At 27.9% G+C, this 13,111-nt stretch overlaps 2 protein-coding genes across 2 annotated transcripts; both read right to left on the bottom strand.

Moving 5' to 3' along the window:
* Positions 1-3,097: 3,097 nt before the first annotated feature.
* On the bottom strand, positions 3,098-4,565 carry LOC132944367 (uncharacterized). The gene is made up of 3 exons (XM_061013674.1): positions 4,484-4,565; positions 4,250-4,406; positions 3,098-3,382 (listed from the first exon to the last, which is right to left on the bottom strand). The coding sequence occupies exons 1-3, from the start codon at positions 4,541-4,543 to the stop codon at positions 3,138-3,140; spliced, it is 462 nt and encodes a 153-aa protein (XP_060869657.1). The 5' UTR covers positions 4,544-4,565; the 3' UTR covers positions 3,098-3,137.
* A 5,380-nt stretch (positions 4,566-9,945) lies between these two features.
* LOC132944919 (protoheme IX farnesyltransferase, mitochondrial) lies at positions 9,946-13,076 on the bottom strand. Its single transcript, XM_061014474.1, has 9 exons — positions 12,924-13,076; positions 12,652-12,802; positions 12,369-12,579; positions 12,114-12,309; positions 10,933-11,108; positions 10,647-10,829; positions 10,414-10,548; positions 10,197-10,323; positions 9,946-10,137 (listed from the first exon to the last, which is right to left on the bottom strand). The coding sequence occupies exons 2-9, from the start codon at positions 12,742-12,744 to the stop codon at positions 10,050-10,052; spliced, it is 1,209 nt and encodes a 402-aa protein (XP_060870457.1). The 5' UTR covers positions 12,745-12,802; positions 12,924-13,076; the 3' UTR covers positions 9,946-10,049.
* Positions 13,077-13,111: the final 35 nt, after the last annotated feature.

Here is a 13,111-nt window from a genome sequence, read left to right on the forward strand (position 1 = left end):
AATTATAAAGCGTGAAAATGGCATGTAAAACCAAAATATTGCTAAAAATAAATATAAATATACGCTTTTTAATAACTAGACAAATTATATACTTAAATATTTAATAATTATTATTCTAAATTAATCAAATATTCATTTTGATTAAGTTATTATTTAGCTTACAATTATAAATGCACTAAAAAAATATATACATATAATAACAGTATTTAAAATCGAAGAAAAAATGTACCTATGTCACAGAATAGAGATGCCATATTCATATACTATATTAGTATATTCTATTATTACCTACCTACTATCACAAATCGATAATTGTTGTTATTTAAATGTATAAGTCATACTCTCATATATCTAATGTTATAAATATATAATTTTTTACATATTTTTTTTTTTATTGATCTTTAAAAAATGTTAACATTGACAACAAATTAGTTAGGCCATTAATTAACCTATTATAATGCCATTTGTACTAAGTCTTGAATCTTAATGTCCTATACAATTATTATGATCTCTTGAGATGGTATTCATAATATAAACTATAATTATTGATTATTTGGTTAATATCCATATAGTTGATGTTTAAACAATAAAATAAAATAAATAAATAATTTATTATGATTTTATAATGTTAACTATTATTATATTTGTATGAATATTATATAATATATATTAATTGTTAAAAACTAAAAATGTTTACAATTTTCATAAATAACTTTTTATGTACCTATGTTAACTTTTAAATGTATGGGCACTATAATAATATATGATAACTCTGTAACACGTATGGAACTGATAATTTATAAATTATAAATAATAAACAAAAAAGCGCTTATAGATAGGTACTGTAATTGTATATTTGAATTTGTCACTGATCCACTGAGGCGAGTGCTTTGATTTCCCAAGATATAAAATACTAATAATTAACAACATAATATTAATTTTTTATTTGAAAAAATATTGTATAGTTATATGGTATATAAAAGTCTAAATGTGTAGGTCTATATGTAGGTCATAATTTGTATATATCAGTCATCTATACTTTTGTGGTATCGAGGCAATAATATAATATATATATTATATAGGTAAGTACCTATATATAAATGTACCTACAATTGATTTAGGTATTGCATTTTTTTCAACTGGTCTCATTTATGTCGAATGACTAGTTTTAAATCTGAAAAAATAATCACGGTCATGACACATTGCCCATTGTTTAACGCTTAAAAAACTAACTATACGTACAGATGCATGGTACATCTATCATAGGTATATTATTATACTGCAAAGAGTACCATTCTACAATACAATCAAACCGGTCTAATTTTAATGTTAAGAAAGATAAAATCTAAGAAGAATAAATTAATAGAATTAAATGCTCAACTGTGTATCAACTAAATAGACAATAAAATAAATTAAATTGAATTGACATTTTGATCAATTTTAAACATGTTAAAACACGTCAGTAAAAATTTTTTTTTTTTTTCATACAAAAATACTAATATTGTTGATAATTTTTAAACTCCACATTTAATAATATTTATTAATACTAATATATTATTAATTATTGTTAACATTATTATTGCATATCGGTATTAGTTATTATTATTTTATTATAATAGTTTGACGTTTAATAAATATTACAAAACATTTTACTAAAGTAATAAAAACCAAGGGGGATCTGACCCCCACTTGCCCCCCCCCTTGTCTACGCCACTGATCCAGTAGGTTAGTGGCTCTAGCCTCCTCGAAATGTCAGTAAAATTTAAAAATGCTTTCAATGTACTGTGAACAGTATTATGTAAGACGTGTGGAATTATGTATTAAAATTGTATTTTGTGTGAAAGTTGCTGCAAAAGTCTAAAATATTATATACCAACGACATCACTTAATCAGCAAGCCAAACATATGAGGGATCCTAGTTAAGTTTCCCCTAGTCCCTTATGTAATAAATGATCAGCCTCTTCTCCAAAGTAATATCTTGTGGCTACGCACATATCTATGCTATGAAAATTTGATAATATTTTACCAGTCACCTAAAGAATAGTTTATATTAATACAATTTTAAGGATTGTGTGAATCTATATAATAATAAACAACTGTAATAATCGTATTTTATAAAGTGAAATAGTAATGTATTTTTATTATCACTTAATAGAAGAAAAAATGGATGTTTTTTATTCTCTACATTTTTATAACGAGTAAATCATTTGTAAATATGCTGGTTGACATACTTTGGTGTTGATCTTGGGATTTTGAAGGAGTTTTTGCCAAAAGTAAAAAAAAATTATGCGTAATATGAGGTTTTAAATTGTAGGTATTTGTATAAGTAATTTGTATTTACTTAATCGCATAAATGGACATTTTTAAACCCTTGTTATAAGTTATCAAGTCATATTAGTAAATCTTGACCAATTTTTATTATAAAAAATGTGTAAAATGTGTACTTATACATTTGAATAATTAAGAACCTTTATAAAAAGAATAGGGTTAAATTTATCTTTGTAAATGTTTGAATAATTTGAAAATATAAGCTCGGCACGAGATTAGGTACTTTTATATTAACTACCTATACACTCGGCTGAGCAATATCAGCTAAGTATAGTTTTTGTGTTATTTATGTTGTTGTTGCAATAAAGTTCATTATTATTATTACTATAGTAAAAGGTATTGATTCGGTCCTTATTTTTTTCCCTATTAAATTATCATTATATGTAAAGTAGAATACCTACCTATAACTTAATAATGAACATTTCAAGATTTATTCTGCAGGTGACAAAAAAGGATAAATTGTGTATAAATTAAAAAGTTGCAGGTATGTATATAGGTAAACACTAAACCTATATAGAAGTATTTATAAATAAGTTTATTTGTTTAGGTATAACTATTTGTATAATGCATTAATAGATTAATACAAAAATATTACAAAAATTACGTGAAATAAATTAGTTGTAGAAAAAATATATTTTGACCTCAATACCTCCTAAACATCATCTTTAACGTGGTTATTTCACGATCCGAATCAATGCACTCGAAGGTTATTTAACTTTTAAAATACCTTTCTCATAGCATAAAAGGTGTTAAGTACCTACTCTGAATTTTGCACTAATTGTTTTGTGTAGATGCGTGGCTATAAGCAGTTAGTACTCGTACTGTGGCATGTTTTCATAAGGATAACTGTAGCTCGGTCTGAATGGTCTCCACCCGTAATGATCAGATAGCGGATCATATACAACGTCCTGATTGTTCACCGCAGTCCTGGGTAACGCATTGTTGCTGTTGTTCAACTCGAAAGCCTCTCGTGGCTGGGACGCCAATAATTTCTTGTCCAATATCAAGCATTGCACCAAACTCAGCGGACAACACCACAAATAAATCAATATTTCTAAAAAACAGATTTCTTAACAATTACTTTACTCATCTAAAACCCAAAAACTACTATAGGTAAATTGACAGTTTTTTTTATAGATATAATATTCAGACATAAATTTCTTTATTATATATCAATATAGCTTATTGACTATTGTTAATTTTCTTGAAATATAAAAAGATTTAACCCTTTCTTTGGTAATAAAAAAACGAATAAATTAAATGTTGACTATTATTTGTAATATTTTGTAAGAGTTATCTGATAACTTATAAGTTATAATAAATGTGTATGTATTGGTGATTGGTGTGGCGCGGTGTCTGACTTCGTCCACTGATGTGCTCTGAGTTCCGGCACCGGCCACAACAGCAGTCTTGCAATTTTTTATTAATCAAGTCCTGACTGAATAGCGCCGATTTTATAAATAATAATAGATATCGTGGCTTGGTGTGGCGTGGTTTTTGCATTTGGTCGCGAATCGTGTTAGCACCGCCTGTGCCACTTTAGTTCCCGGATAGGTGACCACCTGGGTTTTTAGTGGCAAATGTGACATAGGTACCCGTGTTCTAAACCAACCATACCCTCTCCTCACAGTAATAAAACCTACTAATGAACCCAGGCCAATGACCTCAGATGCCAAAACCTTAACTTAATAATAAAAAAAAAAAAAAAATGTGTATGATGGTTGATACCTATATTCTATTTTGATTTATATTACCTAACTTATAATTATTTAATATAGGTAGGTACAATATATATACAATTTAAAATGATTAATTTTGTAGGTTTCCTATATAAATTATATACAATTTTTAAGACCAATATTTTATTTATTTATAAAGATTATGTTATTAAAATAGGTACATCTTTTTTTAAAAAACTTACGTAAAAGAAATACCCCAATTACTGAAATAAAGATTAGGAATAAGAAATCCAACACATTCATTTTTATTAAAATCATAGATGTTATAACCGTGTAAAATATGATGAATAATCTTATGAATTCCAGAATTATATATGGTAGAATAAAAGTAATTGATCTCTGAAAATAATGAATAATGAATATTAAAATACAATTATTTTTTATGTGTACCTAATAATATTTATTAAGGTACCTACCTTAAAAGCTCCGTATATTAACGCAACACAACTAATAGTATGTAACAAAAAGTATATCATAACGTTTATAATATAATTCCGTGGATCTATAAAAAAAAAAAAATTAATAAGTAATATATATTACATAATATGAATATATGATAGGTACTTGTTAAACATGCTAGTTAGGTACCTAATTTATTTACCACATGTTGAATATTTTGTATTTAATTCTTATAATATTGTATCAAGTTGTTTCAAGTTTGTTCAATTTCTTAGTTATTTTTAGTTTTACCATCTAGGCCCTAGAGTGAATCATCCGTAACAATATAATATCTACTATTATATTATATTGTGTTGCAAGGGCGGGAATAGTGAGCTTTTTTTATTTTAAAATTGTCTTCCCGCCGCAAGAGCCACACGTACCTTTAGTATTTCTTGTCATGCCTCTGCCGCCATCGATACCACTTGTATCGAATTATCGATATTACGGTAATGGTAATCCATAATGAACTTATCGTTGTCTCCCCACTGTTTCATAATATAATATAACAGGACAGAAGTAACCTATACGGATATACCTATACCACTGTAGGCTAGTATTTGGTAAGTAAATATATGGACAAAACGTATCGATATACGTTCGCGTACCTATATCTGATTTGGTGAGTAAAATGTCCAACCTACGTAACAATGAAGCCTGTAAAAGTATAATTTTACAACGCTTCAACCACCATTCAAAATTAAAATTTCGGTGCAGGCGTTATAAAAAGTATGTTTAACTAGGTACCTACCTACTTGTATTTATTTTAAAATGTCAAATTTTAACCTTTTTCGACTGCTTTCAAAATTTCTGTCGTATAAATCATGTTATTTGAGTGAAGTAATTTATTGATTTCATGAGAAATGGCATCTGTCATACTTAAACTCAGAACGCAAACAATTTCGATTATAATTGACTGTATCTAAAACAAAATATCCACAACTTAAATCATTCATTTAGTTTACAGTTTTGAGTTTTGCATAATTGCATTGCATTCATTTTTTTTACTGAAAAATAAATAAATTAATTTTAGGACTTGTAGGATATCAGTTATAGAAATTCTGTGACTGGGTACAAGAATAAGGGTCAATGTCAAAAGAGTATACTTTTATTCACATAAATATATAATTTTTTTAAATAAAAACAATAGTCAATAACTATTTATTCATATAAAAATGGATCTTATACCTATTTTAAGTGAGCGCCCGATTTTACAATGATCTCTGTTTTTTTGTCCATTATCAGCTTTTAGGACAGTAAAAATGCTTTGATTTTCTGATTAATCTAGTTGGTATTTTGGGGAAAAGTTGACCAAAAGTGAAAAACGTTTGGCACAGACAAAAAAATTTCAGTAGTTTTCAAAAGTTAGAAAAAAGAGGAAAAACAAAGATTTTTTTTGGTTTTCTAAAAAAACCGACTTTATTAATTAGTGTAACTCTAAAAAACCCTACCGTAGATAAATGTTTATATTACCATTTTCTATACACAATAAAATTTTCAAATATTTTAACTCCTTTTATAGGTTATTTATATGCATAAAAAAATTTCGTTTTATTTTTATTTTGTTTTTAAAATTATTGCCCATAAAAATTTTTTTGCTTAGTCAAAAAAGTTAAAAATCTATACAAGGTTAGGGGAAATTTAAAAAAAAAAGTTGAGTATAAATCCACATTATTTTTTTATGAGCGTCTGAAATTAGACATTGGATTCACCCGTAAATTAATAAAATCTCATAGGAATTTTCTTATTTTATTGTAATTCAAAAATTAACTACAGTTGGTACCTATTTGAAATGTTCACCAAATGTTTGTTGAAAGTTATCAAAATATTTTGACTCATTTTGAGCTAGGTATTAATAGAAATTTTCATTTTTTTTTTTAGTTTTTTTCTACAAATGTTAATACATTTCTGAATTTACTATAAGTTTAAAACATATTAAAAAAAAAAAATAGTATAATAATAAAAACAAATTGTTTGTCAAATATATGGCACATGGATTTTATAAATTCGTATCTTGTTTTTGTAATTTTTGTAATTTTGTAATTTTTTGCGAGATTACGGTGTATAGTTTAATTTAAAATCTGGAGTTTCCTCCACTTTTAACTGGAATATATTTTGTTATTTTTTTATAGTAATAGACGACAGTGGTAACTAAAATGTTTTTTCGTTTACTATGAATATTATTTCTTTGGGCGAAAACCAAATCACTCTTTTTTGTGTTTGGGTAAAAAAGGTCATTTGGGTGAAAACCAAAAGGTCGATTTTGGGCGAAAACAGATCCGCTCATCTAGACACCTACTGTACAGTAGATCAGTACCCACTTGCCCACTTTTTTATGTATAATGTTAGTGCAAAGGGTGACACCTACCTTATACTTTATCTTAAAATTTATGAATATATACCCCCTCCCCAAATGAAAATTCCTGTCAATGCCACATAAATAATAAATAATAACGTCGAAGATTTTAGATTTATATAGGTAGTTAGGTACCTATATAAGTGTATAACCGGCTAGGTAGTTAGGTACCTACCCGTACATTAAACGTGCAGATTTTTGGTTATATTTTAACAGAATATTAAGTAACTCGAATATTCCATAATGTAAATCTGATGACCTATTGTAAATTAGTAGATGATATAAACAGTTCGGTAGGTTCCAATGTTTTTATGGTGGTATCTATTTAGTGGGTTTTGGGTACCTGCCTATTTACTCTGCGTTTAATATTACACTTCTGCACCTATATTCACATATTTAGAGCTATATAATCATAAAGCGTAAAGACTAGAATAGTAGAATATCATAGTGTATGGATGTTTCTATTGTAGGTTAGATAATAAAACACTTACTATGGATATTAATCCGACGATGATGGTACCGAGACGTAAAGGCAACCATGTACAAAATGTATACATCAACGGCATTTTGCATTAATTGAAACGTAAGCATAACCATTGAACTGAAATCATTAGACCGATATGGACAGCATAATATCTATAGGTATACCTACCTACATATATAGGGTTCAGGATATTCCGAATTTAACACAATTTATTGTTGTATAATATAGGTAGAGGATTAGAATAAAGACTATATAATAAACTATAATAGGTACAGTAGGTAGTTTATACGTACACCATACAGTATACACGAACACCCATATAATAGTTTATACATTTCCGTAATTGTATATATTGATTTCCTAATTATATACATATTTCACATAAATACGAATATGACATGTTTCAATAATTGAATAACAACTGATCCCGACCAAGATAATGGACAATACTCTATAATATCACAATTCGTAACCTTCGATACCTACGTATAACATATAGTTCAGATTTAGTCACTAACCACAAATCAAAATTAAATGTACCTATGTAGAATTTTTCCAATATACCATAGCTCATTGGAACTTGAATATAGCTGGTAGACGGTATGTCAAGCCAAAAGCCAAATAGGTATTATAATAATAATTAATAACTATAATAGGTACAGTGGGCCATTGGGGATTACCAACCAAAATAGGTACCTACGCACAGGTAGGCGTATATATAATGTATTAATGTATACATCAGTAACTAGTAAGTAAGTACTTATCTATACTTAGATACATTCAACAAGTAAACTTTTTATGCTGCTCCATCTTAAAAAATTGACCGATTGAGAGAAAGAGTAGAATTTTCGATTTGAGCACGTTGTCATCGCATTTTTAACAGTAGGTATACCACTTACCTAGTTACCTACCTATAAGGTTCTACACATTTCCAAGTGATTTCAAATGATCTGTTGAAACTCACTCCCACTCAGTTAATTTTTAAGATAGAAAAACATATTGAACTATTAGCTAGTACATGTAACTAGTTGTTTACAAAAAAACAACGTAACTCGAAGAAGGATATAATTTTAAAAAAAATGTTTTAAAATGCAAAAGCAAATGCGTGAAAAAATGTAAAAAATTGAACTTTTCAAAAATAAGTATAATTTTAATTAAATATTAAGGGGATTCCATACCGTGATTTTCTGTTTTTGTCTAACACACGCGTGACATAGGATTTTTGACGGATTCTTTGCCAAACATATCAATTGATCTAATGAATTGATGAGAATTCTGAAAACAGATTTGAATTCGTCGTCAAGTCTACTTGAAATCGACTATCCCACAATTTTAATTTTTTGATTTTAGCTTCTCCAAAAATTGAAATACAAAAATGTTTAAATACTCTTTTTTAATATGACGTTTTCTGGTATTTGGGGGATATTATCAAAAATGTGGGAAAGTCGATTTCAAGTAGACTTGACGACGAATTCAAATCTGTTTTCAGAATTCTTACCGCTTCAATAGATCAATTGGAATGTTTGGCAAAAAACACGTCTAAAATACTATGTGTGTTAGACAAAAAAAGAAAATCACGGTATCGATCCCCTCAATACAGTAAAAAACACCCAAATCAAATTCAAGGTCATGGGTTTGAAATATTTCACATTACCTTTGTCGTTGAACACACTGTAATAGGTAAGAGGTACAGTACTGTTAACTTAATATTATAATTTATAATATACCTACCTACCTACCTTTAATTTTAAAACTGGTTTTTTTTCCGGGCGGAGAGTCTTTCTCTAAGGTTAATGTGTATATCCTCACGGTCCACCCTGACACATTGTAGATATTATTTAAATTTTTCAAACTTTTCTGCAAGTGTTAAGCTATTCATCTGCAAAAAATATTAATAAAATATATGGGTCGTTATAAACAAGCATTTCTCAAAATCATTACCTATTTAAATGTGGTTGGTCATTGGTTTTGAATTTACAATAAAAGCGAGCGAAAAGAGACACGCGTTACTGTATTTTTACAGAATTTAACCATAACTTAAATTAATATGGTACTTATGTAAAAAGTTTAAATCCTTACTAAATGGTGATTACTGATTTTATTTTAAATGTAAATTTGTGCCATTTATTCTAAAAACTTAATAGTTTACAATGTCTATTTATAATAAAAGATTTATTTTTATTTTTCTAACCCTTATCATATCTAGACACTGGCAAGAAGGTTCTTACTAGAAACGCAATATTAACAAATGTGAAATTTTGGGAAAAATTAAAAGTAGTTAAAGATTTTGGGAATAAAAAAAATTTATTATTTAGAGGCGGAAACATTTTTACTATAACAATTTAGTTTATTTGCCAACTACTGTAAATGTATCTTTATATTTTAAATGTTAAACCATAGGTAGTTGGAAAATAAATATATTATTATTATTATTTTTTTTTGCCTGGGGTGTTATGGTTCTGCTATGGCTTTTACAAACATTATTTTACTTATAACACAGTTATGTTTCAAATCATTAAATGGTATAATGACCATCATCATCTCAAAAAATAAGTAAAAAAATGATGAACAAATTTATATGCATAGTATTACAAACAACATAAAATTCAACAAAATTGCTTTATTCTGTTTATTTAACATCAAAACTGAAATTAAATAATTAGTAACAATGAAGAAACTAAAGTACATTTGAACAATGTATAAATTATAATGGTTCCGCTTTTTTGAAAATTGAACTAATGATTTTTTCATCCTTGTTAACTGTGATTACTTCACTATTTTCTTTTGGTTTGCTGTAAAATTTAAAATTATTTTTGATTTACCATAATACTTTTTTTTTAGATATATGTACCTGTTTCCTGACCACAAACCATGTTTATTGACAAATAATAATATCATCAATGCTGGTAAATGTATAAGTGAAAATCTAAATAAATTACGTGAAGTCTTACTGTCAGAATTTTGATGAAATTTCCAAGCTGTCAAAAGAAATATTATTATACATATTATTATGCATAAATATACTTATACAATTTAATGTTCTCAATACAAACACCAAATATACATACCTAAGTACACAAAATAAGCATTTAATGGAGAAACAGCAATTGAAAAATAAATGTTAGTCAATTCACAAAATGGTGCTGCACAACACAAACCAAAAATTCCAATAGTGTAGCGTAATGCTGTTCTTCTACATAAACCTTTAGTCATAAAAAAAATAAATACATAAATATTAAAAATATTAATATTTGATAGTTTTCTTTTTGATTATAAGTAAAATATATTAATTAATTTAAACCTGGATTAGTAACAGACATCATTCTGTAACCGGCTCTTGAGTAATCTGGCCTAAGGTTCCAAGAAAGTGCATTAAAATGTGGAAATTGCCATGCATAAAGTAGACCAGCGAGTAATAAACCGCCAGAGTCTATCATACCACCCGTACAACCTGCCCATCCCATTAATGGTGGAATCGCACCAACTAGAAATAAAACAATTAATTATAAAATTATTAATGTACAAGGTTTAAAATAATAAATAAAACAATACTACAAAATATAAGACAATATTTAATATTTAATTACCTACTGAACCAATCCATGTATTTAAAATACTTAGACGTTTCATTGGTGTATAAATGGATGTGTATAAAAACAGATTTGCAGCACCCAAAGCAGCAGTTACAGGATTTACGCCATAATATAAAGTTACTAATCCCAATGATCCACTAACTGCCGCAAACGTAAGAGCATGTATTGGTCTACAAAATTAATATTCAATTATAATCTAACAGTATTAAGTAACCGATTAATATCAGTTTTTGGTAAAATATATATAATTGCCTTCTTCAAATACTTTCAATAATTTTTATTTCTATTTATAATCTAAGTATAATACAATTTATCAACAGATAAATAATCACCACCACAGTAGGTGATTTACAATAAACCTAATAATAATACCAACTGTTTTAAGTAGATTTAACAACCATGATTATGTTTAGGCATATGGTATAATTTAGAATCCTAATCTTGGAGTTATTAAAGGATTATTACAGTTGAATATTTTGTAATGAAAACTATACAAATTTCAAATTATATATAACCGCCACTGATTGAAATGAATAGTTCAATTTGACACTAAAAAATATTAATATCTTGGCGACTCAGGCAACAACACATGCCAAATACTGCCAAGGCTCTTGAATAAGCTGAACCAATGACCATTGTAACAAATATTAATTGATATTTTTCATATTTTAATTTTAATTATACCATTATTGATTCTAAATACTATGGATTGCTCACTGACCAGTTTTTCGGTGGCACAAAATATTTACTCCCGGTAGATGACAAGGCTACATGAGTACTAGTGATTATGATACCCGACATTCCTAACTACAAGCCCGCACCAAATAACACGGAAGCCCGGATTAGTTATGTTGGGTAACGTTGTAATCGCTAGTAGTCACATCGCCTTGTTATCTACTGGGAGTAAATATTTCGTGCCATCAAAAAACCAGCCAGTGAGCAATCTATAGTATTTATAATCAATGGTTATACAAACTATATTATTTAATATAATTTTGATGGTTTATACTTTACACCATAGGCTATTAGTAAAAAGTAATGGAAGTTCCATACCAAGTCATACCATTAAACATAACAGTACCAGTTTCTACATAGACATTTTATAGGCTTGAATTTATATTTTATATATGTACTAAAATAAAATTGTTATATTTGTTTGAATTATTATTACTTACGTTAATATGCCTCGGACAAGTAACCGATTCTTAGTTCTAGACATTTGAGCATCAAATGGAACTTCATGATATTGATTAATAGAATTTGCTGCTCCAGATACCATACCAGTACCAGCACTGCAAAGTATGAATGTTACTAAGTCAAATGGAGCAGGTGCCATCGCATAACCAGCCATTGTTGTTACAACCACCAAACCTAATACAATAAAATAGAATTTAATTTATAACATAATATTGTGCAATAAACATTTTTACCTGTCAGGCGACTTTTTGAAAGTTTTAAATAATGTTGGTGTAAATCTTTCATATCTATTCTCGATTCTGTCCATTCTTTGTCACTGCGATTTTTTTCAATAACAGGTTCTAGTACTATAGGTGGTCGAATGACTGATGATATGGGTAAATGCTTATCAACTGTCACGTTAGTAGCAATGAGTGGCTTTGGTTTCAATGTTGATTGCGAAATCTATTTTAAGTCAAAATAATGAATTACTTTGTAGTTGATTATAGTGAATACTGAATTATATAAACTACTTACCTGTCTTCGAATAAAAGAACATGTCAAACAAGTATAGGAGCTTTTGTTGATCTGATAACCATCGCGTTGGATGGCCCTTATAAGGTGATTCATGGTGTATTTTATACTTCTCTGATGGACTAAAAAGCTCAATCATTTTTATTCAATGAGCCTGTAAAATAAAATTGTACACTGTGACCTCCAAAACAATATACAATGATTAAAATAAATGTCAAACAGTAAAACACGAGTTCTCAGTCTTAAAAATATTTATTTGGACTTAACTAACATACCTGAAAAAACTAGACCCATTGAACATGTGAAAATCGTGGATATTCAGACTTAAGATGTTCAAAATGTTTTCAAAGTTCGAGTCAAACGTCGGTCTAACACAAATATTCCAAAAAGAATTCTAATCACTGAACTTCAGAAAATTAGTCTATAAATTACGTTGTTGATAACAATTCGTTTCTATGTTACT

Source organism: Metopolophium dirhodum, chromosome 5 (genome assembly GCF_019925205.1).
Source record: "Metopolophium dirhodum isolate CAU chromosome 5, ASM1992520v1, whole genome shotgun sequence".
Classification (NCBI taxonomy): domain Eukaryota; kingdom Metazoa; phylum Arthropoda; class Insecta; order Hemiptera; family Aphididae; genus Metopolophium; species Metopolophium dirhodum.